Genomic DNA, 27,974 nt, shown 5'->3' on the forward strand with positions numbered 1-27,974 from the left:
AGCAATTACTATGTGCCAAGTGTTCATCTCTTTATATGATCCTCACAATTACCCAATGAGATATTTTAGTCCCATTTTATAGACGAAAAAAACACTGGGGAACGGAGAAATAAAATAATCTAGCCAAGGTCACATGTTACTAAGCAATGATAAAACAAACGATTCCTTCTCCCCGCTCCCCCAAAAAGGTCTGGGCCCATTGCAGAGTGCTTTGGAATCTACCCCCAGACCCGCAGGGCTTCTCTGATAAGCCTGAACAACATAGATCTCCAAAATGATCTCCAAAGCCCAGCTCTGACACTCCTAAATCAATTTTACTTAAATCAATGGATTAGGGGTTTCACACACAGGATGCCCCTGGAGGATGACAGGAGCTGGGGAGGCCCTGCAGGGGTTCCAGGGGGTTCTCTAGGTGGGCTTTCCCGGCCTCTCAGGCGCTCCCCCAGAGTCCGAGGGCGTGAGGCCCGGGCACCGGCCGCCGCCTAGCCCGGGTGTCTGCAGCCGTGTCGCCTGGCACTTCCTCGTTCCCGCGCGCCCCAGGCTCAGCGCGCAACGCCCAGCGCCGGCGCTCCTGCGGCGGGAGGGGGCCAGAGGGGAGATGTCGCAACCGCCTCCCTCCCTCTTTCCCCGCCTTGGCGCTCGGTCGCCTCCCAGATGAGCGCGCTCGCAGACGGCTGCGGGCCGCCGGGCGCCCGGCATGTCCCCTGAGCGCGCGCAGGCGGCGGGCACAGGGTCCCCGCGCAGCCTGGAGCGGACCAACCGCACCCGCTTCCCATTCTTCTCCGACGTCAAGGGCGACCACCGGCTGGTGCTGACCGCTGTGGAGACGGTCGTGCTGGCGCTCATCTTTGCGGTGTCGCTGTTAGGCAACGTGTGCGCCTTGGTGCTGGTGGCGCGCCGTCGGCGCCGGGGCAACACCGCCTGCCTGGTGCTCAACCTGTTCTGCGCAGACCTGCTCTTCACCAGCGCCATCCCGCTCGTGCTGGCCGTGCGATGGACCGAGGCCTGGCTGCTGGGCCCGGTCGCCTGCCACCTGCTCTTCTACGTAATGAGCTTGAGCGGCAGCGTCACCATCCTCACCCTGGCGGCCGTCAGCCTGGAGCGCATGGTGTGCATCGTTCGCCTGCAGCGGGGCATGCGGGGCCTGGGGCGGCGGGCGAGGGCCGCGCTGCTGGCGCTCATCTGGGGCTACTCGGCGCTGGCCGCGCTACCCCTCTGCGTCTTCTTCCGCGTCGTCCCCCAGCGGCCCTCCAGCCGGGACCAGGTGAGCGCCGGGCTGTGCGCGCCAGGCAGGTGTCTGGGGCGGGCTGGCAGGCGGGGACCCCACGGAAACGATGACCTGGGATAATGAGTAACAAAAACAACAGAACAGGAATAGGCGATTTGTTGCGTTTAATCGTTGTGTCACTGTACCGGGTGCTCTGAAGTTTTAGCTCTAAAATTTCACTGCAGCGACGTAGGTCCCATAAACGCCCTCCAAAACCTTGTAAGTGGAGTCCCCCAAACGCTTGCAAAGTGCACTCTTTATATTGAGGTTAGTGAAATAGCGGGGAGTTTAGGAGCCAGCCAGATGGAACTTCGAGGATCCGGAATGGCTAATCGCATTCGTGTATACCGAAATCTGCTTTCTCGCAGGGTGCTACGGGACTCTTACTAGCACATCCACTTTACATATGAGGAAGCTGAGGCACACAGAGGAATGACTTGCTCAGGGCATCTCATCCTTAGCGCGAGGAGGAGCCGAGATCGTGCTCAGCAGATTCAGCGCGGGCTGGGTAAGGGTCCTGCTTTGAGAACCAGAGGGTAGAGTCAGGGAGAAAGGGCATCGGAGACCCAGGGACCCCAGACCCAATGCTGCCACTAGGGGTGTTGTGATCCTTTCCCGGGGCCTCAGTTTTTCCAAGTGCAAGACGGAAGGATTAGACTAGACCACAGGATCTCTCCCCGGGGAGCCTGGCATGATGGGTGGCTTCAGAGTATCCTGGGCGCCCGAATGTTCGGCAGATTCCGGACGCTGGCAGATGAGCTTTATTCTGAGCAGTATGCTCAGAGCTGTCATTAGGATCTTTGTGGAGGTCCATGACCTAAAAAAAAAAAGGTTCTGCGGACAGTTCATGACATTGGCTCGGGTCCACTCCAGTTCGGCAGTCCAGAATCACGGTCCAGAATCGCGGTCCACGTCTGTTCCTGTTGCTGCCCCGAAGCGCTGTTGCAGTTTGTGCGCCGAGATTCAGTCCGGGGCGCGGCACCTGCAGGCCGGCCGGGTGGAGGACAGTGGCCAGCGGTTCTGGTTGCCATCCGAGCGTACTAGGTTTTCTGCGCCTCATGGGGAGGGACAGAGAAAGGACATAAGTCTGTACGCCCCTTATAAAGGAAAGCAGGTGTCCTGCTCTGGGCTCAGCCTCTCCGAGGGTCTGCCCTAAGCTGGTTTTCCCCCGCCCCCTCCCTTTCTCTACAACTCACTGGTTTTCTGGCCTGAGCAAAACCATCACAAACCACAGTCCCAAAGAGAGGTCTACCCAGTGACCAGAAGGGAGTTAGAAGGTAGGAAGGCGTGGGATTGAGATGTGACCTGGGGGAAGGCTTCCTGCTACAGAGATGGACACAGTCTGAGCAGAGGATGCCCTCTTGGGTATGTGCTCTGGAGCCTGGACACAGATGTGGGTTTCTCTGGGGGTCTCCCCAGACCAGTCTCTCACACACGCCTTTTAATGGCTTGTGGGGAGAAGTCTGCATCCTGTGTAAGCAGTCTCTCTCTCTCTTTCTCTTTTTTTCTTTTTAACACAAATCAGACCTCCTAATAGTTTATTTTTTGCATGGAACATTGTGGGGTTTTTGTTTGATTGTTTTGTTTTGTTTTAAGGCCTTGAATGACTAATAGACAGGAACCATGTCAGGCCTGTGGCACTTGATCAAAGAGCATGGAAGCCTGTGGCCATGCCCCCTCAAGTGGGGGCCAGGATGGCTGGGCTCAGCTGAGCTAGTGGGGTGCCATCAGCATAACAGACCAAGGACCCTAACCTAGTGGGCAGGCCTGTCCTCCTCAGCCCAGATGTACTAGAGAATCAAAGTGGGTCACTTAGATGCTTCTAAAATAAGTGAAAGACCAGGCCTCACCCCAGACCGGTTGGATCAGCTGGAGGCTAGGTTTTGCCATTGGCCTTTTGATTTTTTTTAAGTTATTCTCTCACGGAATAACAGTGTTTCTGTATTTTTCACAGACCTTGAGGGACTTTTCCCTGTTTTTTTTTTCTTACAGAAAACAATGACAGTCAGGAAATTAAAGATCAAATAGACTATATCTTCAGGGTATCTTATGTTCCCAGACATGTACCTTGTGCCCTTCCCTTTTACAACTGTTTTAGGTACATTTAGACTTAACTGGCAAATAACGCTAAAAAAAAAGTGAGGCTCTTGTCTCTTCCCAGACTAAAACTGCTTGCTTACATGGACACAGGTGGTTGTTTGAGCAAGAAGGCCTTCTCTCAGATGGGGGAGCTTCCCTGTTTTGTCACTCTGTATTTTACCTCTGGTAGGGTGTCTGTGTGGTCGGAGCCTTCGAAAGCACTTCCGGGATGACCAGAGCTGAACTGTGAGGGGCTTCCATGGAGACTTGTGTTGTGGTGGCTTTCCCTCAGTTTCCCTTGGGGTGGGCATGCAGACCTCTCCTTTATAAACGCAGAAACACCTCCTTGGTCATAGAGCCTTTGGAGAGGGATTGGGCAAAGCCACTGGGAGAGCACCTCAGAAGCACCTCAGAAGGTTGAGGGCTAGGTGAGTTGGTCGCAGGAGCCCTCCTCCCTGAAATTAGGAGAGGGAGGGCAAGGGAGCTTGTAATAGAAAAAAAACAGATGGTCCTTTTGAACTCCCCATCCTCTTTTTCTTTTCCCCACCACGTGCACCTGCCAACAAGCCAAGGAACAGAAAAACTCCCCTGTTCCTCAAGGGCTGTGACCTGAGCATTTAGGAAACAACTCATTTTATAGGTGAGCAAACTGAGGCTCAGGGATGGAAGAAATAAGTTGCAAGAATGAGAAATGGGGGGAAAAAAAGAGTGTGGCCATTTAAAAAAAGAGACAGCAAAGGATCTAGGCTAGACGGAACGGAGTCTCACATTTAAAATTAGCAAAAGCTTATTTTCTTAATCCTCTGTTCCCAGCTTCCTGTCTGTAGATTCTGCCCGCCCCTTCCTACTTGGACACTAAATACGGAGGTTTTGGATGGGGGACACTTTCCTACCCAAACCACCGGCTGAGGGAACTCACTAACCCCAAGCACACACTGGCCACCTCCTCTTGAGGAGGGCTAGCCAGGGCGACAGCGCCTCTCAGAGCTTTCTGCCAATCCGAGTGCCCCCCAGTTCCCCAGAACAGCAACATGAGTACCTTTGTCCATTTGGGCAGTGGGTGCCCCGCAGTCCAGGGTGACCAGCCTCCCTCAAACTTCTCTGAGGGGGGGATGAAATGATAGACACGCTAAGAATGATAGATAATTTGTTATTCGGAGTGTAGGCTCTGGAGCCCAGTGTTCCGAGTCTGAATCCCATCTCTGTCATTTAGGGGCTGTGTGACAGAGGCGAGGGGTCCCCACCTCTATACCTTCCTTTCCTCATTTGTAGAACTGGCATGATATGAGTAGAGCCTTATAGGATTGCCATGGGGACTAGTGTTCAGTGAGCGAGCCAACACCTGGTACATACACAGTTAAGCACTCAGGAATTGCCAGCTATTATTAGTTTCCTTATCTTTGGTTATAAATATTTCAAACATTCTTTAAATAGTGTAATTCTTCTGATTGCTGTAAAACAATAGACTGCCATATTTTTTTTTTAAGATTTTATTAATTTGACAGAGAGAGACACAGCGAGAGAGGGAACACAAGCAGGGGGAGTGGGAGAGGGAGAAGCAGGATTCCCGCGGAGCAGGGAGCCCCATGTGGGGCTCGATCCCAGGACCCTGAGATCGTGACCTGAGCCGAAGGCAGATGCTTAACAACTGAGCCACCCAGGCGCCCCAATAGACTGCCATTTTAAGAGGGTGGGCACATTCTAGCAACAGAGACATCTCAGCCAGGTCCACTCAGCCTGTTCCAACAGGATTCCTGCCTGTGTGTGCTGTGGCTCTGGCAGGCACTGACCCCCTTCGGCAGGTTGGGGGGACTGTCCACCCCGGCCAGAATGTGCTGCCTATTCATTGCACAAACATTTACCGAGCACCCGCCCCCCTCGCCCCACTGCCCTCACCACGAGTCACACGACCACGACGGCGTCCTGATCAAGGAGATGCACGTATTGACCATGCAGATGGTCTCAGACCCTGGCCCAGTTTGGTTCTCGCAGAAACCCTACAAATAGGTGTTCGTATGTTCATTTTCCAAAGGGGGAAATGCTAAAGTCACAGAGCAGACAAGGGATGGAACCAGAATTTAGCCCTGGTCTGTGCTTCTCCCCGCGCCTTCTCCCACGAGTTCACACTTCCTTAGGAGCCCTCTGTCTTACTGCTCTGCCTGCCCCAATCTCATAGCAGGCCAGAAGGCCGTCGTGTCTCTGCTGAGTGTGAATTGGCTGAGGCGATAAACACAGTTGGCCGGCCTCTGTTACTATTAGAGGATACCTTTAAGATATAAGTGCATCTCTTGCCTTGATATGTTCTCTCTCTTCTGTTGGGAAGCTGGTAGACAAGGGGATATCCACTAGAATTCGCACTTCCTTAAAGTGCTCTCGAAGTCTTCCATTTTGTTTGAAGAGGTGGAAGAGGGAGAATGGTTTACAAAGGGACCCTCAGGGCTACTCGGAGAAGCATCACTAGAGGAGTTGACAAGAAATAGCTGGAATCAGGTGGCATTTGCAAATAAGTCAGCCAGGGTGGAGAAGGGTCCGCATTGAGCAGTGCCTATAGATAGATGCCCCCATCCACAGGGGAGTCTTCTCAGAAGAGAATGAGTGGTATCTCAGCTGTGGGTGAAGATGAAAGGCAGTTAGCCAGACATGGATGTGGGGTACTGGAGGGACATTACAGGCAGAGGAAATAGCCCATGTGTTGGCAAGACATGGTGCTGGAAGGAGTGGCAGGGGCCAGCTGGAGAAGGGCCAGCTGTGCCCATGGAGGGAGTTTGGACTTACGAGGTGAGAGATGGCGTGGCCTGGGATGGGTGAGCCAGCGAGACTGAGATACGGGGATGGGGGGGGGGGGGGTTGGATAGCTATTAAGGCAGAGCTTAATGTTTCCCTCTGAGTGGGGAGGGAGGAGGGAGACGGCAGAAAGCCCATACTCTGGTTGCTGGCAGCGTAGGGAACGGCGACTCCATGCCCTGAGTCAGGGATGGCAGGAGGTGCAGCCTTCTGGGGTGGGACATCGGAGCCTGACATGCCTGTGAGGCAGCCTTCAGAGATGTCCTCAGGGCACAGGGGCCAGTCTGGGGTTCAGGAGAAGACAGGGCTGGAAAAAGCATCGGCGTCTTGGAAAAGAAACCATGGAAATGGATGAGATTGCCCAGGAGAGGTAGAGGTTGGGATGGGGATACAAGTCACACTTAACCACACTTAACACCCTTGTACGTGGCCTCCTGCCTTCATCCCTTCTGGTTCCGACACTGAGCTCCAGCCTCCCCATTCTCCTGACTGAAGCCCCATCCCTCCAGGCACAGTGGACTCAGCCCTCCCCCCCACCCCCAGGATGCCGCTCTCCTCTGGGACTGCGCTCGCCTGTCCCCAGTAGCTCTGGGCACTGCGGCTCGCTGCCCTGTATTGAAGCTTCTTAGCGCTTCTCTCTCTCCCTGAGCACATCAGAGCCCCCTTGAGGGCAGGGGCCTCGCCTTGCCCATCCTCACTGTGGCCTACAGTGATGCAGCCACCAGGGCTCGAGTCAGCAGGTGGCTGAACAAAGCAATTAAAGAACAGTCGCTGACTTGGCCAGCTCTGCTTCTGTAGCTCAGTAACAAAGCAAAGCTAGTCCTTTGGGTTTTCAAGTTTCCTTTTTAAAATCAGGAAACATTTCAAATGTGCAGAAAAAGTAGAGGGAATATTATAAGATTCACGTCTCCCACCATCCAGAGCCGACTTACTACCACGCTCCCTCCTAAGTCACAGCCCGGGAGAGAATACCTAGAATCAAAATAATATAAGTCAGACAGATTTTCCCACAAAAACACAACTGTAATACCAGGCCAGCTCTCTGACTGTGCGCCTGGTGCCTGTTGTTAGATTTTTAAATGAGAATAAACACTGCACTTCACCAAGGATACCATATAAAGCTTTCTAAAGAGCATATAAATCCGTCATTCGGTCCACACAGGCCAGTTGCACCGTCACTTCGGTCATGCCTGGGGGTGCTGTGCAAAGTTCTTATCTTACTTCCTTATCACACTCCGTGCTTAGAGCGAGCTCCAGAAATCAGAAGGTAAAGGAGCGTCTTCATCAGAGTCATGAAACTGGGGGAACTTCCTGGATGAGTTCCTTGTTTTTGTTGAAAAAAAAAATAGCTGGTTAGGTTTGCTAAACTAGCATGGTAATTTGTGTTTCATGTTTGATGCTCATTTCTTTTAAAAATGGACTTTTATCACCATTTTTTTGCTCTTATAAAATAATATAGGAATTCTAGAAAATTCAGATAAGCCAAAAGAACAAAAATAACTTGAGTCCCACCTAGAAACAGACACTTAATTTTCTGGAATGTACCCTGCAGCCTTTTGTCTACGCATATGTGTGTCAGGGTGGGTGGGCATGTGTACACAGGTGTATATCTGTTCGTTCACACCTACGCATTTTCTTCAGCATCACAGGACTAATGCAGGCAGAGTGTTTGGGGATCTACTTCTTTGTTCCTATCGAAGGGAGAACACCTGGCTCTATTGTTATACATTCTACAAAATCATGTTAAGCCTGGTGAGATTTTGGCAGACATTCTGGAGAAGCCTTTTAGAAAGAGGTGGGGGCCTTTGGGGGTTTTAAGAAACAGTTCTGGGGCCTGTTTTTCTGCCCTCCCGGTACCTTTTCCTATCTCAAGTATAGGAATCAGAGACCAAGGCACATTCAGGGCTGGAATCATCTTTTCTGATCGCTGCTCCATCATATTTGCTGGTCCGTGTTGCCCACCGGTGTAGTAGGCTGAGGGCATGGTGGGCAGAGATCATCTCAAAATAATCACCACACTGCCAATACTCAGAAGATCCTTGAAGGACACACATTTCTTTCCAGTCACCACAATGTAGAAAGATCGAATGCACTTTGTCCCCTTGGGTGTAGATGGTGGGGATGGGGATCGAGGGACAAGTTTTTGGAATGACTAGTACATTTGTGAGCCATCTAAATGAGACAGGAAAAGGAAGCAACATTCTCACCCCCCTTTCAAGGTATAAATACCATTAAAGCATTCTTCCCTGCTCGACTTGCCTTAAGAGTTTTCTTGGTAGGTCCCTGGATTTCTTTTATAACCACTTAGCTCTCCGGAGAAGATATTATATGATTAAAAAGAACTATACTTCTAGTGTCTTAGACTCTTGTTTTAAGAAGATGTTTCCAAGCCTTACTTTTCTCCTCTGTGTAATCGGAAAAATAATAATATGCATTTCAATATGGTTGTTGTGAACATTCAAGGAGATAATGTATGTAAAGTGCTTCCTGGCTTAGAATAAATGCTCAGTGAGTATTTTCTGTTAATACTGAATAGGAAAAGAAGTGCCTATTTGTTTGCATTTTGAGTTTGAGCACCCAATTATGACATATGTGATAAAAGTTCTTTGCCCTTGCTTAGTGTAGCATTCAACACATATTGGCCAAATGAATGAATGATGCTATAAATCCTACTACTACAATTCGTTAAGATGCCTTGTCCATCAAACGTCAACAATGTGCTCTTTTTACACGGAATGTGCTCTTGAAAGTCTGCTCTATGTGTTCAGAAGTGTTTAGGGCAACTTGATTTCCAAATAGTTTGCTCCTATAGTCAAGCAGGCACGGGAAATTTGTGTTTGGGAGGAGAGACAGACAGACAGACAGATCTCTTTTCATTGACCTATTTATTCTTTGGAGGAAATTGTTGCGGCAGCTCCTAGTAACTATGTAATAGTGTCCCCACACGCTTCGAGGTTGGTAATTAGCGTCAAATGCTCGAATTCAGCACAACATACTGACAACAGCAAGGTCACAAACCAGGCCTTTCTGCCCCATGCCAGTGGTTTTCCATCTTATGCGGGGCTGTCGTGTGACCCTCTGCAAGGAGAGTCACGTGAGGGGAGAGCTTCCAAGTCTGGGCCTCAGGATTGTCTTGGGGTAAGCTGCGGCTTTCTTTGACGCAGCTTGACGCATTTTAGACATTTGCACGTCCCCTAAATGAACCCTTAGTGCCTTAACATCGTTTCTGGTGTCTTCAGTGGTCCCAGGGTGACTGCATTGCAACCTCGCGCCTGTTTGTATATGCTTGTGTGCAGCATGTCACTTCCAATCTATGTAACCAATCTATGTGCAGCATGTCACTTCCAATCTAGGGTTGTCATCTGTAAAATGAGGGACTTGGCAGAGAAGGCTCCAGGGCTCTTGGCAGCTCAATTTAAGGAAGTGGGAAGAACGCTGAGCCTGAAGTCATGCCCGGGAACTAACTCGAGCTGTTACCAGCATGTGACCCTGAGACCCAGTTGCATCTCCTGGAGAATGGGCATAATAGTTGTGGTTATTCTGCGGGTCAGAGAGAAATGATTCGTAGGTGTGTTTGCCTGGGCAGGGGAAGAGATGCTGAGCTTCCTTGTCATCCTAGTTGTGTCGTGGCAACACCCCAGTGTAACAGTTTGGGGCACCCTCCTACTGGGACTGAGCTAAAGTCAAATAAGAAGCCACCATGGAAATGACGTTCTCTTCCTTCTTGTAACTAGGAAATTCTGATTTGCACACTGGTTTGGCCCAGCATTACCGGAGAAATCTCCTGGGATGTGTCATTTGCTACTTTGAACTTCTTGGTGCCAGGATTGCTCATTGTGATCAGCTACTCCAAAATTTTACAGGTATGTGTGCTTCAAGTGCCACAGCTGAACTCCACTTGGGCTAGGGATGTTTCAGATGGAATCAGCCTCCAGGTTGGAAGTTACCTTAGGGTTCACGCCAGTCCGGTCCTGGCTCCCTGCCCAGGTCCACCCTTCTGCAACATTGAGGGGCAAGAGCTTGGTATTTAAAAAAAAAAAGTTATATCTTTATGACTGTTATCATTATTTTTATTATTTTGCTGATCACTAAAGCAATGCAAAGCTCATTATAAAAAATTAAAGACATGTAGAAATGTATAACACAGAAATCAAACATCTACTCCCACTGTTAACAGTTCAAAGTACATTTTTGAGGTTAATTTTCTTACAAATTTACCTATATACATACTTTTATGCCATATGTGTGTATATATACATATATACATATATATATGATAAACCATATAAAATGGTCAAATATCAACCGTATATCATGGTTCAACCCAATGTTGGTTTGTTTGTTTCAGATTTGATATAACACTATTTATAATTTCCTTTTTTGGCTTAACACTAGATTGCAGTATCTTTCCATATTTGTTTTTATATCTCTGCCTCATTTTTTTAATGGCTTCATGGTCTTCCATACTACGGATGTGACATAATTTATTTTATGGACTTTTGGGTTGAGTCCATTGTTACCCATTACAAACAGTGAGGGAGACTCTATACAGCACTATACAAATATAGTGAGGGAGAATGGACACGTCTAAAGACTTTTCACTGAAGTATAATATACATCCAGAAAAGCATACCCAGCTCACAAAGTGACCACACTCCTAGAAGCAGCTCCCAGAAACAAAACGAGAAACAGAACATTACCAGAGCCCCTTCCTGTGACTGTCCCACTGCTACCCCACACTCCCAGAGAAGGTGCTTTTCAAAAGTGCGCTGAACAAGGAAGTGATCGGTACCTTCGAAGTGAGTATGTACAGGGACAATGGGAAGGACCTTGCCAGCCTGGCTCCTGCCTCTTTTTTTTTTTTTAAAGATTTTATTTATTTATTTGACAGAGAGAGACACAGCGAGAGCAGGAACACAAGGTAGGGGAAGTGGGAGAGGGAGAAGCAGGCTCCCCGCCGAGCAGGGAGCCCGATGCGGGGCTCGATCCCAGGACCCCGGGATCATGACCTGAGCCGAAGGCAGACGCCCAGCCGACCGAGCCACCCAGGTGCCCCTGGCTCCTGCCTCTTGACGCAGCCCATTCACATGGGCACAGGCAGATGGCGTGTGTTCATGCTCATCTCAGAAGGTTTAATGCAAGAAGTCCTCTTGGAGGTTTATAGTTGTTGAATCTTGGTTTTTATTGCATATTACAGGTCATCTGGCAAACGAACTTATTGAAGTGGGGCTCTGTAGGTCCTGCTTGCTATCCAGCCACTTTTATGGCCCTTTCTTTGTAGCTGAGGATCTGTAAACTTCTTAGAGGCTCGGAACCCAAAACCAGGCCAACCTCCATCTGGTTCTGCTAATCCTGGGTCCTGTGGGAGATGGCCTGCCATGCTCTTCTCTAGACTCTTCCCCACCAGTTGACTTGTGACCCATAAGTGACACCCAGCCTGGGGCTTTTTCATGAGGCAGCATCAGGCCTGGAGTTAAGGTCTGTAACATGCTTGCAATGAGGGGCTGGCATGTGTAAATGCTATATCAGTATTAGCTGTTATTACCTTAAAAGAAAGGGAGTAAGGGAAAAAGGAAGATAAATTTAGAATGAATTCTTTAAAAATTATTTAACAAATATTTATGTAGTATTTACAATGTGTCAGGAACGAATTCATTTAATCCTATTAAGAATTACAGATGAGAAAACCAATGCACAGAGAGGCTAAGTAACTTGCCCAAGATCACAGAGCGCATAAGCAGCAGGATCAGGATTTACACTTGGGCAGTCTGGCCCCAGGGTCCCAACACCTTAATTCCTCAGACATTTGTTAAGAAGCTGCTCTATGCGATGTGTTGGCGGGGAGTGGAGATTGGTCAAGAGTGAGCAGGCCACGTTCTTGATCCAGAAGGAGCTTTAACCTGCCGCAGACTGATGAGTGTTGCGCAGATGTAGGAAGTGAATGAAGGGAAGGAGAGAGAAGAGCAAAGGGCCGTGAAAGGCAGACACGGAGACAAGAAAGGGCTCTTTTAATAACCCAGTTTTTGAGTCCTTGCTGTGTGGCCTTTGGCAAGATACTGACTTTCTCTGAACCTCAGCTCCCTCATCTGCGGAATGGCGATGCCTCGGATGGCGTACGATTGTTGGGAGACAGGTCAGAGATACTCCCTGCCCATAGCAGGGGATGAGTAAACCACTTCTGTTGTTACGTGTTAGGCAAGGTAGCCCCTCTGACCCTTCTCTCAGAGCATGCTGGGGAAAGCTACCGTTGAGATTTTGAGTAAACCACAGGGCGCAGATTTGGAGCATGGCAAGAATGAGGAACCAGGAACTGACGCTAGAGCAGGCCTCGCTGGCTGGAGCGGGGCTCCTCCAGGGGCAGTCGCACTCCCGAGTTCCCTAGAGGCCACCAGGGCTCGGGTCTGCCCCTATGTACTTCACCTCAGACTTCTCAGCCACCTTCTGAGGGAGGATTGACTTATCCCACCGTCTTCCATCTTTCTGTCAGGCCAGGGCCCACGCAGAAACATTCCAGGAGCCCCCAAGGGCCCTGATGATTTGGGGGAGGTGTCCTGGTATCCATCTGCCTCTAAACTGCAGGTCATCACTTTCCAGATCCATGGCCAGCCTTCAGTTCTTCCCATCACAGACCCCAGGACGGCTCCTGAATGAGACAGAATATGGATCATGACTCACAGTTATGAAACAGTGCTCTGAGTAGTGACTCAAAGATATCAGTTAGAACCCATCGATTCCCTCACACATTGAGCAAAACTCAAAGCCCTCACCTTAAAACCCCGTGTGATCTGGCTGCCCTCTAACCTCATTTTCTCACCTTCTCTTGTGGCCACATTGGCTGTGGGGCTGTTCCTCACACATGCCAACACACAGCTGCCTCAGGGCCTTTGCACCGGTGATTTCCTCTTGTGGATCTCTATTCCCCCAATTTCTGTGCAGGCCACTCCCCCATTCCATAAGGTCTCTGCTCAAAAGACTCTTCCCCGGAGACCCTCCTCATCATTCTCTAGTCCCTATTACCCTGATTTATTTCTCTTCAGTGCACTTACAACCCCTGTCATGTTCCATTTATGTGGATTTATTTGTAAAGCATCTGTTTGCTCACTAGAATGCAAGCTCCATGAGGGCCGAGACTTTGTTTTGTTTCCTGCTGTAGCTCCATGCCTAGCACAGAGCCTGGCTTATTCATTGCAGATACTCAATAAACCCTGAATGAGTAAGATGCAAACCTTGGCTCACATTGAAAGGGCCTACAGTACCTTCTCCTTTTGGGTGGGAAAATCACTGAACAAGATCACTGAACAGAAAGTCCTAAGACCCAGATTCTAGTCCAAGCTTTATTACTGTGTGACCTTAGGCAAGTCATTTAACTACTGTGGGCCTCAGTTTTGTCTGGAGCTAGATAGGCCTCAGTGGATTGCTTAACACAATAAAATGAGAATGCAGATATGATAAAATTTCGAACAGGCTGCTAGACTTCTTTTTTTTTTAAAGATTTTATTTATTTATTTGACAGAGAGAGACACAGTGAGAGAGGGAACACAAGCAGGGGGAAGGGGAGAGGGAGAAGCAGGCTCCCCGCAGAGCAGGGAGCCTGATGCGGGGCTCGATCCCAGGACCCTGGGATCATGACCTGAGCTGAAGGCAGACGCTCAATGACTGAGCCACCCAGGCGCCCTGTGGCTGCTAGACTTTAATTGGAAAGAGATCTAGCATTGTGATATTGAAAATCATGCTAATGTAAATATAAGACTTAAAAAAATTTACTTTCCACCCCACTAGCCAAACTTACTATTGCCCCTTTCCCCGGAGGACTGTGATGTTTGTCCTCACTTTGGACCTGTGGGTTTGCCCGGTGGGTAACTTGGAAGCAGGTAAGCTGCCAGGTGGATAGAGCGTCCGCACAGGCCTTCATAACTTGTGTCTCTCTCCCTCCAAAGATACTCATAACTCAGACACACTGGATCAGCTTTTCAGCTGAGATTCTTCTGTCAAGAGCGTAACTCTGAAAAATGAACATCAGTGTTATTCAGCTATTTTCATAGAGACACAACTAGCAAACCATCTGAAGCCTGAAGACACAAAACTCCACTTGCCACCCCTTTCCCTCTGACTCAATTTCCATGTATGGGCCTGAGAAGTGCCTTCTTAAAGTCACCCTGATCTTTGATTGCTCTAAAGCGGCATCTCCCCTAAAGCACTCTCTAGAACTCCATGGGCTGTTAGATGTTAGAAAAGGGGGTCCCTGATCCCATGAGTTCAGGAAATGCTGATGAATCAGTTCAGGTGGGGCTCTTACTGCAGGACTTCCCAGAGGCTTCATTACACGAATGTACTTTGCGAGTCTCCAGCACAGGAATAGAGGCAGCGTTGCTAAATCTGACCTCAGACCCCCCTTTTCTCCCCACAGAGCATCTCTCCGCACTGGTGCTCCGTGGGTCTCCTTTGGGGAACGCTGCTCTAACGTCCCTGGCCCGGGCACTGCTTCTGCCCTATGTACTCAAGGACCGAGAGCAGGCCTCAGCTGGGCTCTTTGCTTCCAGAGCTGCTCCGCGAGCTCAGGCCGGTGGCCTTACCCACCGTTCTGCCTTCCCTCCTTCCCCTTCCCTCCTGACTCAAGCATGCTATACATCTTCAGTGGCTTTTTCCAGTCAGTACCTTCCCAGGTTAATAGTCTCCCAGTCATTCCCAAGTGCCTTCAGTGTGGCTGTCCCTGCTGGCTGTTGGGGCTTGGTTTACATTTCTCGTTCCCCATCCTCGGTCTCCATGAAAAGCAGGGTGGGCAGGGCTCCCTTCTTTCTTGCTGACTAGCCAGCACTTGTAAGAGTACGTGGCACCTGGTAGGGGCTCAGTAAATGTTTACCGAATGAGAGAGTGAGTGTCTAGCTTCAGGTTGGAAAACCCTCCCCTATCTCAGCGCTCACCTGAGAAATGAGCTCCGTTTTAGCTGACCATGAAGGTGTTAGGTAGTGAACATGCAACCCCTTCTCCGCGTCTGGCCCTTCCCCAGCTTTGGGGCCTGCTTGCTGGTGATGGAGAGGGAGGTGGGCCCTCTGGAAAGATGGAGTCTATTGTCTGAAGATTCTAATCTGGAGGTTGCTGATTGACCAAGCAGCCCCCAGAGGAGAGCCAACCCCTAGGGCACGAGCTATGTCAGTGGGGACCCGCCTCTCCCTGCACCCACCCTTGGCAACCATGGTGTGGAGGCACAGAGCCGCAGAGGGATGAGGTGGAGAGAGGTTTCTCTCAGGGCCTTCGGGCACTCACCTGGGTGTGAAGGCAGTGCATCTCAAAAGGACATTTTACAAAGTGACTCTTTTCAAAGAACTGGGAGAAAATCCCAGATCCGTTGGCCTAAATTAGTAGTCCCCATATTTTAGTCAGCAAGGCTCACCGGGGAGTTTGTGAGAAGTTCAGTTTTCTGGGCCTGCTCAGACCCACAAAAGTGAGTATCTGAGAGTGGGCCCAGGCACTTGCCTGGTCATTCTGACAGGGTGGCCACGGACCACAAGCCTGCGTGCATCGTCCTCTCTCCTCGTAGCCCCACAGTGAAGAGCTCAGACGCCTCCCCCTGAGGTGTGCTTCCCCCCCACCCTTGACCATGAGCCCTGAGCAAGTTACCTCACCTCTCAGAGCCTCCATCTCTTGTCCCCAAAATGGGGCAATGACAGAACCTACCCCATAGGCCTGTTTTAAGGATTAAGGTTAACCCTCAAGTTGGTCGAGCATTGAATTTCTCCTAAAACACACGAAGCATTCTGTGCAATGACAGAGACATTTTGAAGCCCGGGTAGAAGTTAACTCGTCTCGTCATCTAACATGGAGAGGGGAGCAACAAGGAGCCACACTGGATTATAAGGAGCCCATTTCTTCGCACTCCCTGAAAGTAGTGGGAATCATGAGCAGAGGAAATCGTAGCATCAGTCAGTGCTAAAAACAGACCCAACCACTTACCCACTCGGACCGTGAGTCAGCCCGTTTCTCTGTCTGCTCCCAGTCACCGTCAGGCACTTGCTAGAGCCCCAGGCCACAGAAGCCACAAGGCTGCCCAGCCCCCAGGGAGCCTGCAGTCTGCGGGTGGTCAGAGGTAGCCACGACGCACCAGCAGCAACCACATGGCACAGCGCACGTGGCAAGGGCCACGTGAGTGCCGGAAACAAAGCACAGCGGGATGCCACTTGGGAGAGGAACCAGAAAGCCTTCTTGGTGTGGCTGGCACTAGAGCTTGGGGTCATAGGTCAGGCAGAAGGATTTCCATTGGCGGAAATTGTAGAGGGTAGGAAGGAACTAGTTTAAGATTAAGAGCATGGGCTGGAGTCAGACTGCCCAGGTTTGAAACCCAGTTTTGCGACTGCTTCGCTGGGCACTGGTGGGCAAGTTCTTCAACCTCTTTGAGCCTCAGTTTTCTCATCTGTAAAATGGGGATCATCAAAGTACATCTGTCACAGAACTGTTGGGAGAATGTAAAGAGATAAGCAGGTGAAATGTACAGGGCCTGGCACGTAGTAAGTGCTCAATGAATAGGAATGTACATCCACATCACTCAAAAAATATGTCTAAGACACTGTATGAGGGACTCTAGGCTTCTTGGCAGGGCAACGTGGACAGCATAAATGATGAGGCTGCTGTTGAAATCTCCCTATGTGCCCACCCTTGTGAGGGGACTGTCCCCCTCTGTATGAATGGTGTCTGATCTCCATGTAGCCGGTGGTGGGGCCAACAGAGCCCACTGATCAGGGGATCATTCCCAAATGGCCCACACTCCAGGCATCGTGGGCCCTTCCCAGACCAGCTTCGTTTTCAGGCTGACTCCTGGCTACAGCTGTCCTAGCAAATGAGCAGCTTCCAGTCTCCGCCACCTTCCACTGACCTCACCTCAGGGGCCTTTGGCAAGACTAGGATCCAGGTCAGTTGCTCCTATGAAGGAAAGGAACCAAATGTGGGAGTTCAGGGCTCCCTTTCCGCCCGGACTGGCCACACCCTCATGCCATCTCCCACTGCCCCCCTCTGCCACCCAACAACCTGGAGGGGAGGGGAAACAGACTAGCGTGTGTGCTGCCACTTCAACCAGTACCCCTCCCCTTTAAAAAAGGTGAAATAAATAAAATACCCATCAATAGGGGCCCAGATAAATTCTGGAACAGCCACACTCTAGAACCTCTGCAACCACTGACACAGTAACAAGAATGAGGTGCCTTCTCTTTGGGCTGATATGCAATGAGCACCAATATAAACTGCTAAGCGAAAGAGAAGGAGGGTTAAGAATGAGGTGTGTGGCATGGTCCCAAGTGTGTGCAAAGCAGAGTGCAGACATCTGTGTTCCCATGGCCGGGCCTGTGTGTGATAGCAGAGCATTCCCAGAAAGACCTACAGGACCCTGGTCACCGGTCTCTTCCAGGGAGTGGAAATGGAGGGTACAGGAGGCCACAGGCCTTATATTTTTAATTTGATCTGCTTCGGTATCATATTGTTTGAGTTTGTACCTTGAACACATACTGCTTTTATACAATTAGTTACTTACCTCTTTCAAAAAAAAAAAAAAGAAAGAAAGAAATACTAAGGAAGATGTGTGTCTTAGTCTGTTTGGGCTGCCATCACAAAATACCACAGACTGGGGGCGCCTGGGTGGCCCAGTTGGTTAAGCGGCTGCCTTCGGCTCAGATCATGATCCCAGGGTCCTGGGATCGAGCCCCATGTCCGGCTCCCTGCTCAGTGAGGAGTCTGCTTCTCCCTCTGCTTGTGTGCACTCTCTCTCTGACAAACAAATAAATAAAATCTTTAAAAAATAAATAAAAGGCTGAATTAAAAAAAAAACCCCACACAGATTGGGTGGCTTGTAAACAACAGAAATATATCTGCCATAGTTCTGGAGGCTGGAAGTTGAAGACGAGGGAGCCCCCCTCCAGGCTGCACACTGCCCACTCCTCACTGCCTTCACACGATGCAAGGGCTGAGGGAGCTGTCCCGGGACTCTCGCCTAATGGCACTGATCATGAGGGCTTGGTGCCCAGAACCTGAGCACGTTCTGAGGGCCCCGCCTCCCAGTGTCACAGCCCTGGGAAGGCCATAACGTTCCACCATATGAATGTGGGGGGATGCCTTCAGACTGTAGCAGCGCACTTCTGTTCACGTATTTCTCTTCTAGACCATCCAATTCAGCCTTTTCACTTCTCTGCATCAACTCTATTTACAATATGGATGATTTTCTGCCTTCTTTCTGGGGGTGGGGGTCAGCCAGGTGCCCCATTTCCCCAGAGCGTCCTGAGTGCAGGCCACTGAGACAGGTGCTCTCCACACAAAGTTCCAAAGCCAAATTGTCCCAGGGCAGCAGGGATGGCAGATTCCAACGCTGGATGCTTTGCTCCTCCTAAGTCAAAAATCCCCCAACATCCTGCAGTAAATCATGGTCTGGCTCTGTTTGGTGTTCCTGCAGATCACGAAGGCGTCAAGGAAAAGGCTCACGGTGAACCTGGCTTACTCAGAGAACCACCATATCCGCGTGTCCCAGCAGGACTTCCGGCTCTTCCGGACCCTCTTCCTGCTCATGATCTCCTTCTTCATTATGTGGAGCCCCATCATCATCACCATCCTCCTCATCTTGATCCAGAACTTCAAGCAAGATCTGGTCATCTGGCCATCCCTCTTCTTCTGGGTGGTGGCCTTCACGTTTGCCAACTCAGCCCTGAACCCCATTCTCTATAATATGTCACTGTTTAGGAATGAATGGAGGAGAATTTTTCGCTGCTTCTTCTACCCAGAAAAGGGAGCCATGTTTACAGATACGTCTGTCAGAAGAAATGATCTGTCTATTATTTCCAACTAATTAAATTTTCTCTATAGGCAGAGTTTATCACCCTCTGGAAGGCCATGATATGTTTTCAAAGGTAGTGAATTTCCAGGACCATCACATCAGTGTAGCCTGCTTTAACAAAATATAACCTATGCAAATATACATTTATAGCACCAGTCAATTAAGGGGTGATCATTCAGTATAACAATTTTACCCTTTATAAAATGTTTTGCTATGGGCTCCTTTTAAATATGAACTTTTTTTCAGTTTGTAATATGATTGAGTTGAATAAATTTTTATTTATAACTGTTCAGCAATCACATTTCTTATATGTAAAGCACACCGTGCTGGCTTCTGGAATGATTCTTGGAAATGATCCAGGACCCAGATTTCTCCTTGAAGGGTCACAGCCGCTCTAGGTATCCCTCCCCTCCTCCCACCAGACTTGCAAGGCCTTAAGACCGTTCACCAATGTCAAGAGCACTTGAGGAACTTCCAAGGAATAATTAAAGCCGACTTTAGTTTTTCACTTGTAAGAAATGCCATGGACCCCTTTAGGAGAAGCCATGTCATGCAATCAGAGAGGAGATAGGATGATTCAAAACATCGAAAATGAGAGCACAAGAGATTCCCTCCACAAATCCACCTGTCAGGTCTTTCTTAAGGGAGGGACCTATCCTTATGGAGCTTACTTACCTTCTATTCAGGGGAGAGAAGCACTAAACAGAAGTCGGTAGATAATATAAATAGAAGTCAGTAGAGAGTGGAGTAACATCATGAAGAAAATAGGACAGTGATGGCAATTTGGATGGGGTAGGGAGGGGTCTAGGAAGACCTTTCTGGGGGGTGATATTTGGGCCAAAAGGTAAACCACAAGAAAGAGCCAACCATCTGAATCCAGGGGAGCAGGGCTTTGCAGACCTTACAGACACTGGTCCTGGTGCAAAGGGGTTGGTATACTTGTGGGACAGAAAAAAATTTGGTGTAGGTGAGGCAAACTATTGACTGAGCTTCCTCTATGCTACAAACTGTCCCTGATGCCAGGACAGATGGGTGACCTGCTGGAGCCCATTGATTAAAACCAGAGAAGGTAGAAGGCTGGACTGTGTAGGGTCTGGGAGGCCACATAAGGAGTTTATTCTGTTCAGTGGGCAACCATTGGAGGTTTGCAGTTAGAGACTGATATGACCTAATATCTATCTTTAAATATGATCCTGGCTGATGTGCAGGGAATGGACTTTGAGGAGCAGGAATAAAAACAAGACTAGTTAGGCGGCTGCTGAAGTAGAACAAGAGGGAAGTCAGAGCTGGGTGGCCTCAGTGGGGGTGTTGTGAGAAAGGATCTCAGAATCACTCTGAGAAGGCAGAGTAAGCACGATTTACTGATGGACAGGATGTAGAACATGGGGGAAAGAGAAGATTCGAGGGTGACTCCTGACAGTGGTTAGATGGCTGGGCAGGCCACAAAAATGGGAACGACTAGAAGAATGGCAGGTAGGAGAACCAAGAGTTTTGTTTGGGGCATACAAATTTGAGATCCTAATGGAAAGTAGGCAGTTGCATGCAGGGATGTGGGACTTGGGCCCAAACATACAATGCTAGGAGTCATCAGGTAGTGTTTACAGGTCTATGGTTTTATGAAATATCCCTGGGACAAAGGGACGGGGAGAAGAAACCAGAGCCAAAGAGAACCTGTCACTTGGAGGCTGGGCAGTGACTGCAACTCACAGCAGCTTGGGGCCTAGCACGTAGTAGGTGCTCAACGAATCTTTGTTGCAAAGTAAATCAGCACCACTGGTTGTCATTGTTCACGAGGTTTCTTGAATAGCTTGCTTCTGAAGTAAGATTTATGGGGATCACAAGCTTGAGAACAAGAGGACAGCAGGGATCTTTGGTTCATCTTTAGTTACTAGATTTGTTCATTAAAGCTGTTTTGTGAAGTAATGTGTGGCTATGTTATGGGCGTCTGGCATCATCAAACTGAGGCTGAAGCGCCTGGCTCTGACATGAGCGACAGGCAGAGTTTTCCCATATCCAGCTGCCTGTCTCCTCCCTTGCTGTCTCCTCTCTTGCTGCTGGGAAAACACAGCACATCGAAGGGGGGACGCAGGGCACCCATGGCTCCCTGCTATGCCAGCTCACAGGCAGCGATCTCTCCACGCATGAGCCCTTCCCCACTTCCCGACCCACATCACAGATGTCAGCCTGGCACTGTCCCCAGGATTGCACAGCTCCTAAGGGCTCTCACCGAATCCTCACCGCACCCCATCAGGCAGGTACTGTTTCCCCATATCTCACACGAGTGAGGCTCAGAGAAGACAGATAAGCAGCTCCAAATCACACAGCTAATATGTATCTGACCCGGATTTTGACTTAAAACCAAGACTCTGGTACCAAAGTCTTGATGCCTTTTCCAGATAAAAATGTGATGCTCCTGGGAGCTCCTGGGGAACGAAGGCAAATGACTCTGCATGCGGTGACATACTGAGTTCGCGGGGGCCACTGATGGTGTGGACACTGGTGATCCTCCCCAGCCCTGCTACTTCTAATCCCAGCTAGCCCATTCCCACACTCCAGTGGGGGGTGCCATGATCTCCCCACGGATCTGGTTTCCAGGGGCCCATCTCCTAACTCCCCCAGGGAAGCCCCCAGCCACCTCTCCCTCAACATTTTGGCCATACCTGAACTAAGAAGTGAATTAAGTGCTAGAGACCCTGAAGGGCTGGGGGTGAGCCCACCATCCCACCTTCCTCATGGACCTTGGGTCAACTGAGGCCTTGAGCTTGCTGGCCTGGCCTAGCCAACACTCACCTCCTCTTTTGGTCTCCAGTGACTTGCCCAGGCTTGTAGTTAAGGCCCTTTCTCGGTTAATGGGGAAGCCCCCTTTCCGGGAAGTCAGGAGAAGCCACAGTCATTAATAATGGAGATTAGGCACCAGAAAAGACCAGAAGTCACGAAGAGCAGGGAGAGAGGAGCCCCTCCTGGTATATAAGAGCGCACCCTACCCCGCCATCTACAGGATTTGTCACGTTGACATAGATGCAGCACAAAGAAAAACCCAGATCATAGGAAACGGGTGACTACATTTTAATAAATCAAAGTCTGGAATCCTAAGCCTTAAACAATTGCTTAGAAAATTCCAGAAAAGACAGTCATTTGGGTGCAGATTCACTTATCCCCACATATATTTTTATGTGTACTGAGGTTCCGTGTTTGCGGAGGGGAGGGGAGCAGAGCAGGGCAAACTAAACTCCTAAGATCAGATCGAGTTGAAGGCTGCATGAATTGATGGGAACTTCTCCAGTGAAACTCCATGTTGCTACAAAATGGTTTGTTCTGATCTGCTGTCACAGTAACCTGAAATAGAGGAAACAGTCATCAAAGACAGAAATCTGGACCCATTGTTCAATGTACACAGCGAATATCATGATGGCCTTAGGGCTTGGCTGTGTCCAAACGTGTCTTGTAAGGTCACAGCTAGATGTGGCTGTGATTCAGAGACATCCTCCAGGCTCTTCCGGAGACCCTTTGAATCTCTCTGGGGGCAAGAGAGGGTCCAAGAGCGTAGGATCTGCTTTCTGAAAGTTCTCCTTTGGCTTGTCTTAAATTTGCCTCACTGCGTTTCGAAGGATCGGGGGCACATGCTCCTATTTCGGGAAGTGGGGGCCAAATCAGCCTGGCCTCGGCCGCTGTGTGGGTGGCTTTATGGAATGTTCACTGTGTCCTGTGCCAGGTGTCACCAGGCAGTGCCACAGGGGGCTTCGGGAACACAGAACAACCTTGGTTTGCATCCAGCTCAGCTAACCGTGGGAGAGCTTGGGCAACCTGTGTGATCTTTCTTAGCCTGCGTTTTCTCATCGGTAGAACAGGGATAATGAGAGTATGTATTTCATAAGGTTCTCTGAGGCCTGAGGGGGGTAATGCAGGTAAACGGCGTGGCGTGGGGCCTGGTTATGGTGAGATCCTTCCCCCACCCTACATTTAGGCTGCCCCCAGGATGAAGCATCAAGACCTTATTTTTTAATGTTTTTGGTTTGGGTTCATATCTGTTGGGTGTCGTGTGGACCAGCTAGTTAGATGACCAACAGAAAAGTTCAGTTTTGTTCTTTTTCTACATTTCAGCATTACCCTATTTGGACTTTGAAACTCTGTTTCCTGTGGGAGTGAGGGAGTGTCCTTTCAAAACAGACTGCACACTTTCCTCCAGAATGTTATTGGTTTTAAAATCAAGATCTGACAAAGGTAACATCTATAAAAAAGATTCAGGGGTTGTTCCAGGGAATCTCAAAAAACATAAGTGAGGAAGACCAGCTAGGCAATTCCACCGTTATTTAGTTCCATATGAGGAAAAGAGCATCTGTTGAAAGGGTTCTGTTTTGAACTTTGCTCTGGTGATGTCTCTCTTTCACTTTTTACACCAACGGCCACGTTTGCTGCCCGGCCCTTCACTGTCGCCACTGAATCTCTGAACAATATGAATTCAGTCAAAATGGCTTTTTGGGCAGTACAGCTGGGGACAAAATCATGTGACCACAGGCCGGGCCTAGGGGAGCAGATAAAAAGGAAGAGCCTGTCCTCTGCAGCTTGACTTAATTAAAAGGGCCAGGGTTTTGGAAAAGGGCTCTTCCCCCCACTCCTTATGAAACAGTACCATGAAAGATCTGGTCAAGAAGGCCCAAGATGGGGCGCCTGGGTGGCTCAGTCGGTTAAGCGTCTGCCTTTGGCTCGGGTCATGATCCTGGAGTCTTGGGATCGAGCCCCGCATCGGGCTCCCTGCTCAGCGGGGAGTCTGCTTCTCCCTCTACCCTGCCCCCTGCTCATGATAACTCTCCCTCTCTCTCTCTCACACAAACAACTACATAAAATCTTTTTAAAAAATTTAAAAAGAAGGACCAAGATGGCTCCCATGGGGCTTCTCAGACTCCCGTTTTCTCCCACATGCGGATGCAGTGCATCTCCTTGGCCCCTCGGGGAGAGTCGGCGGGGCCCTGCCCCCGGCCGCCCACTCACCGTTGTGAACGATCAGTCTGTACTGCCTGGCCAGGCACAGCTCGTCCTGCCTCTGCCGCACGATCTTCTGCACTTCCAGGGGCAGGCTGTGGGGGTCGCGGGCAAACACGAAGGAGTAGCTGTCGGCACAGGTGCCGTCGAGGTTCAGGAGGCGGCAGGAGTACTGCACGGCGTAGGTGTCATAGTCCGTGTCGATGATCCAGTGGTCATCGTCTGCAAGCCAGAAAGCCACAGAGCCAGTGCCTCTCCCTCCGCAGGCTCAGGCGTCAGGGAAGCACCAGCTCACGAAACCAGCGCCTTCCTGAAACTGGTTTCATTTCTTTAGGAAGCAGGAGGCTACAGAGAATTCTGATGGCTTTCATAAAATTGGGAGGCCAAGAAAGGACCTTGTCCTCCTTCACAGAAAAGAATCCTGGGGTCGGGAGGTGGTGGGGGCGGGGGGAGACCTCGTTCACTTCAATGATTATCTCTTACCCTGACAATAAATGTGCTGGTATTTGTCCAAAGAACAACAGAGAATGTGAGCCCATTGAAACCATGAAATAGACCTTTCTCCATCTGTTCTCCAACAATGTGTGTGCCTTTGGGGCTGACGTCTGGTGGCCGCCAGCTTCTGTCTCGCTGCCCTGCTGTCCCTCGATCCCCTGGAGGATGCCACTCTGATGATCTGCTTCACGGCTACTCTGCTCCATCCTAATTCTGGCTTAGTCACCTGACTCCCTTCTCTGCGCTGGCGAAAGAGAGTAGTTTTTGTGTCGAGGGTACAAGAGGCCCACCCTCTGCTTCACATAGTCTTCTTTCTTAGAGCTTGTACTTTTCAGATCTCCCCAGACAGAGGCAGAGCTGAGCCCCTGAAGAATTCAGATTTCATTTATTCCTGAGGCTGGGAGGTAGGCCAGGAAGACGTGTACGCAAAGATGGCATAAATGTCAACAAAGGCAGGATGAGAAAAACATTAATAAGAACATATGGTGGAGAGATTGACCCTGGAGAAACAACAATGCTCAAGGGTATCCAAACATCTTACACTTCATAAAAAGTGGCACATCTCTACTTGATTTAATGTTCTCATCGACACGGAACCATGGCTAGGACCTTCTGAGCACTTAATTATGTATCAGTCACCATGTAGACAGGTTCCATGTTTTCTCAATTATTCCTCACATCTACCCAAAAGTGCACGCTGTTATTTCTATCTTACCGATGAGGAAACCGAGGCACAGAGAAACTAAATAATTTACTCAAGGTCACAAAGAGCAGGACAGAACCGGAGCCCACATGCCTAATGTCTCCACCACACTGTCTCCAGGCAGTAGGTAAGTTGCGGGGAGAGGGGACAAGAAACAAGAAACAAAAAGCCTCTATGCTTCCATCTCATGCCCAGGCCATGAAGCAGGTGATGGTCTCCGCTCTGTGTTGGTTCCATGAGGGAGGAATGCAGAGGGAACCCGGGTCCCCCAACTTCAGACAGCATAAGGGAGGACTCTCTTGCCCACCCTAAGTCACCTCTTGGTTCTGAGAACCCCCAAGAGTGCCAGCCGAGGAGGGGCTCAGCCTGAACTCAGGCCTGCAGGACAGCTGCACGGGAGTGGATCCTGGAGCCCCGTGTTCGGCTCCCTCCAGGCTCTCCAAGGGGAAGAATGAGCCACCACGGCACCTCCCAGGCTCTCCGACAGGAGAGTGTCAGAGGCCAGAGCTGGGGGCGCCCAGACACATGACTGCTCAGTTATTCATCAGACGGGCCAGGAACAGAAGCCATGGGACAGCCTGCTGGGCCTCACCCTAACCACCGGCTCCCCTCACAGGCTCCTGAGCCTCTGGGCAGTCTTCCTCCTCTGCAAATGAAGTCACTTCTTCCCTGGTGGTGGGGCTCAGTGTGTCCGTCGGAGGCGCCCCAGCAGCCTAACCCCTCAGACACACATGCACTCTTCTTTGAAATGTTACCCCAATTCATGATCGAGGCAGCTATTAGCTCAGCCAATCTGCAGCTTAATTTCCTTTTTCCAAGATTGTTGCCAGAAGTGAATTCTGATGTAAGAACTAAGTAACTTTCGATGCTTGGTTTTAAAGAAAATTGACTACCATTCTTGACTTTAAAAGAAAGGCCTAAGTTGGTTTGGTTTATCTCCAGGCTCTTTTTGGCTAAAAAGTTCAAAGACAACAAAGAATATAAATCCTAACAATCTTTACTAGCCTCTCCCTCCTGAGATGAGATGAACAGCCTGAGCGCCACTCGAAAGAGTGAACTTGGTCCTCCAAACTCCAAATTCTTTGGATTGAATTATCTAGAGCAGTTTCTTAAGCTTCATTGTGCAGAAGGAGCATTCCTAAGGACCACAGCAAACCTACAGACTCTGGGGCCCCACCCCAGAGTAATTTGTAATTCATTATCAGAAAAGCGTACCTTTCACACTAAATGAATCATTCTAGCAAGTTTTGCTACATTACTTGAAATAATTGTTACTACTCACCTGGGAGTTGGAACCCCTGGCTTTTGACACTGGCTCCCATAAACTTGTATGACCATGGGCAAATCACTACCTTCTCTTGGTCTCAGTTTATTCATCTGTATATTGAACCCCCTTCGTAGGGTTGACTCTCCATCTCTAAGATCCCATGATATGTCCCCCCTGGCCTACCTTATTGTCTGGGCACCAAAGAGATTCCAGATTTGAAACTTAAGAGAAATGGAAAGAAAGTAGAAAGGGCATGTAAATGTCGTGTTCTTATGATCAGCCCAAACTGTAGGGTGCTTTTCTGAGAGTCTTCAACACCCTGTCCCCCATCTGAGTTTTGGTGCTTAGAAGAAGGGAAGAGGTCGGTGCCACCCAGAACGCTATGCCTGGCTCAGTATCTCAGCATCTGCCGGCAGGACACTCGGGAGCCAACCCCATGCACAATGCTCCCTACATCCTTGGATGAGGGTCTCTCCGCCTCCGCTGGGGGTGTCCCAGTAATCAAGCTGTCCCAGGGATCCAGCCCAATGAAATGGAGGAAATACAAAACCAGGTTGAGTGGTGATGTGGGCTGGGTCTTGGGGAGGTGGGATGTCTGAGCATGGAGAAGACACACCTTGGCACAATGGCTGGACATGAAAATGGCAGAAGGAGGTCACCTGACAAGCCCAAAGGTCCTTTTGAGCTTGGGCCCGGTTTTTGGAGCTGAAGGTGAAAGGTGGGCGGGAAGGGGCCTCACTAGTCCCGTCTCACCTCCCTAACCTCAGGCTCTGCTGACAGTTCCTGCCACGTACGCACCATTCTTTTCCAGGCTGCCACTGGAGAAGAAACCCAGCAAATTGGTCAGGTATGACCCCCATCCCCTGAGACGGTTCCACTGAACTGACTACTCACTTCCTTTCTGGAGGAAGGACGCTAGGCCCCAATACTTCATCTTGAACTTAGCGGGGTCCTCCGTGTCTGTGAAGGTGCCCACCATGTCTGCGCACACTTCCCAGTTACTGCAAAAGCCAAGGAGATCCTGAGCCAGGCCGGCAAAGGGCTTCCTTCCTCCATCTCACCCTGATGCTCCCCTCCCTCCCCAGTCTGGTTTGGTGCTCAGCCGGGGGTTGGGGAGGGGGGAGGGGGGTCTGACTTCAAAAGACGGACTCGGCCCTTGGCCGTGGCGCTCATCTGGCCATTCTCATCCACAGAGAACTCAGCGACGATGTTGTCCTGCAGGAAGAGGCCCTCGGGGTCCTTCTTGGCCATGGCGTACCAGGTCCCGGAGAACTGCGAGAGAGGTGAGCGCAGGGTTTGGTGGCCCGGCGTGCACGGCCGGCCGCCAGGAAGGGAGAACGCGGGGGACCGGGCACCGCGGCCACCGGGGCCGCCCGGCAGATACCTACGCGAGCCTTGTCGAAGTTCTTCTTGACTCGGAAGCTGCTCACCCGGCAGTCGTGCTCCGCCCGGGCGCTGCCCAGCACGGCCAGCAGCACGAGCGCCCACACCCACGCCATCGTGCCCGGAGTCCTCCCTGCGGGGACCGCGCGCCGTCAGTGCCTGGCCGCGGCCCCCCGCCCCCGGCCCTGCCCGCCCGCGGCCCCCGGCC

The 27,974-nt window shown here is 50.2% G+C and overlaps 2 protein-coding genes across 2 annotated transcripts; one reads left to right on the plus strand and one right to left on the minus strand.

The window, feature by feature from the left end:
• The first annotated feature begins 642 nt into the window (after nt 1–642).
• On the plus strand, nt 643–19,232 carry FFAR4 (free fatty acid receptor 4). Its single transcript, XM_021700009.1, has 3 exons — nt 643–1,264; nt 9,865–9,993; nt 18,561–19,232. Exons 1-3 carry the CDS (start codon nt 698–700, stop codon nt 18,948–18,950), a joined length of 1,086 nt encoding a protein of 361 aa, XP_021555684.1. The 5' UTR covers nt 643–697; the 3' UTR covers nt 18,951–19,232.
• Nucleotides 19,233–21,991: 2,759 nt separating this feature from the next.
• On the minus strand, nt 21,992–27,935 carry RBP4 (retinol binding protein 4). The gene is made up of 5 exons (XM_021699799.2): nt 27,772–27,935; nt 27,519–27,655; nt 27,278–27,384; nt 23,928–24,140; nt 21,992–22,274 (listed from the first exon to the last, which is right to left on the minus strand). The coding sequence occupies exons 1-5, from the start codon at nt 27,880–27,882 to the stop codon at nt 22,237–22,239; spliced, it is 606 nt and encodes a 201-aa protein (XP_021555474.1). The 5' UTR covers nt 27,883–27,935; the 3' UTR covers nt 21,992–22,236.
• Between the last annotated feature and the right edge of the window lie 39 nt (nt 27,936–27,974).

This window comes from Neomonachus schauinslandi, chromosome 6 (genome assembly GCF_002201575.2).
Source record: "Neomonachus schauinslandi chromosome 6, ASM220157v2, whole genome shotgun sequence".
Taxonomy (NCBI): Eukaryota; Metazoa; Chordata; class Mammalia; order Carnivora; family Phocidae; genus Neomonachus; species Neomonachus schauinslandi.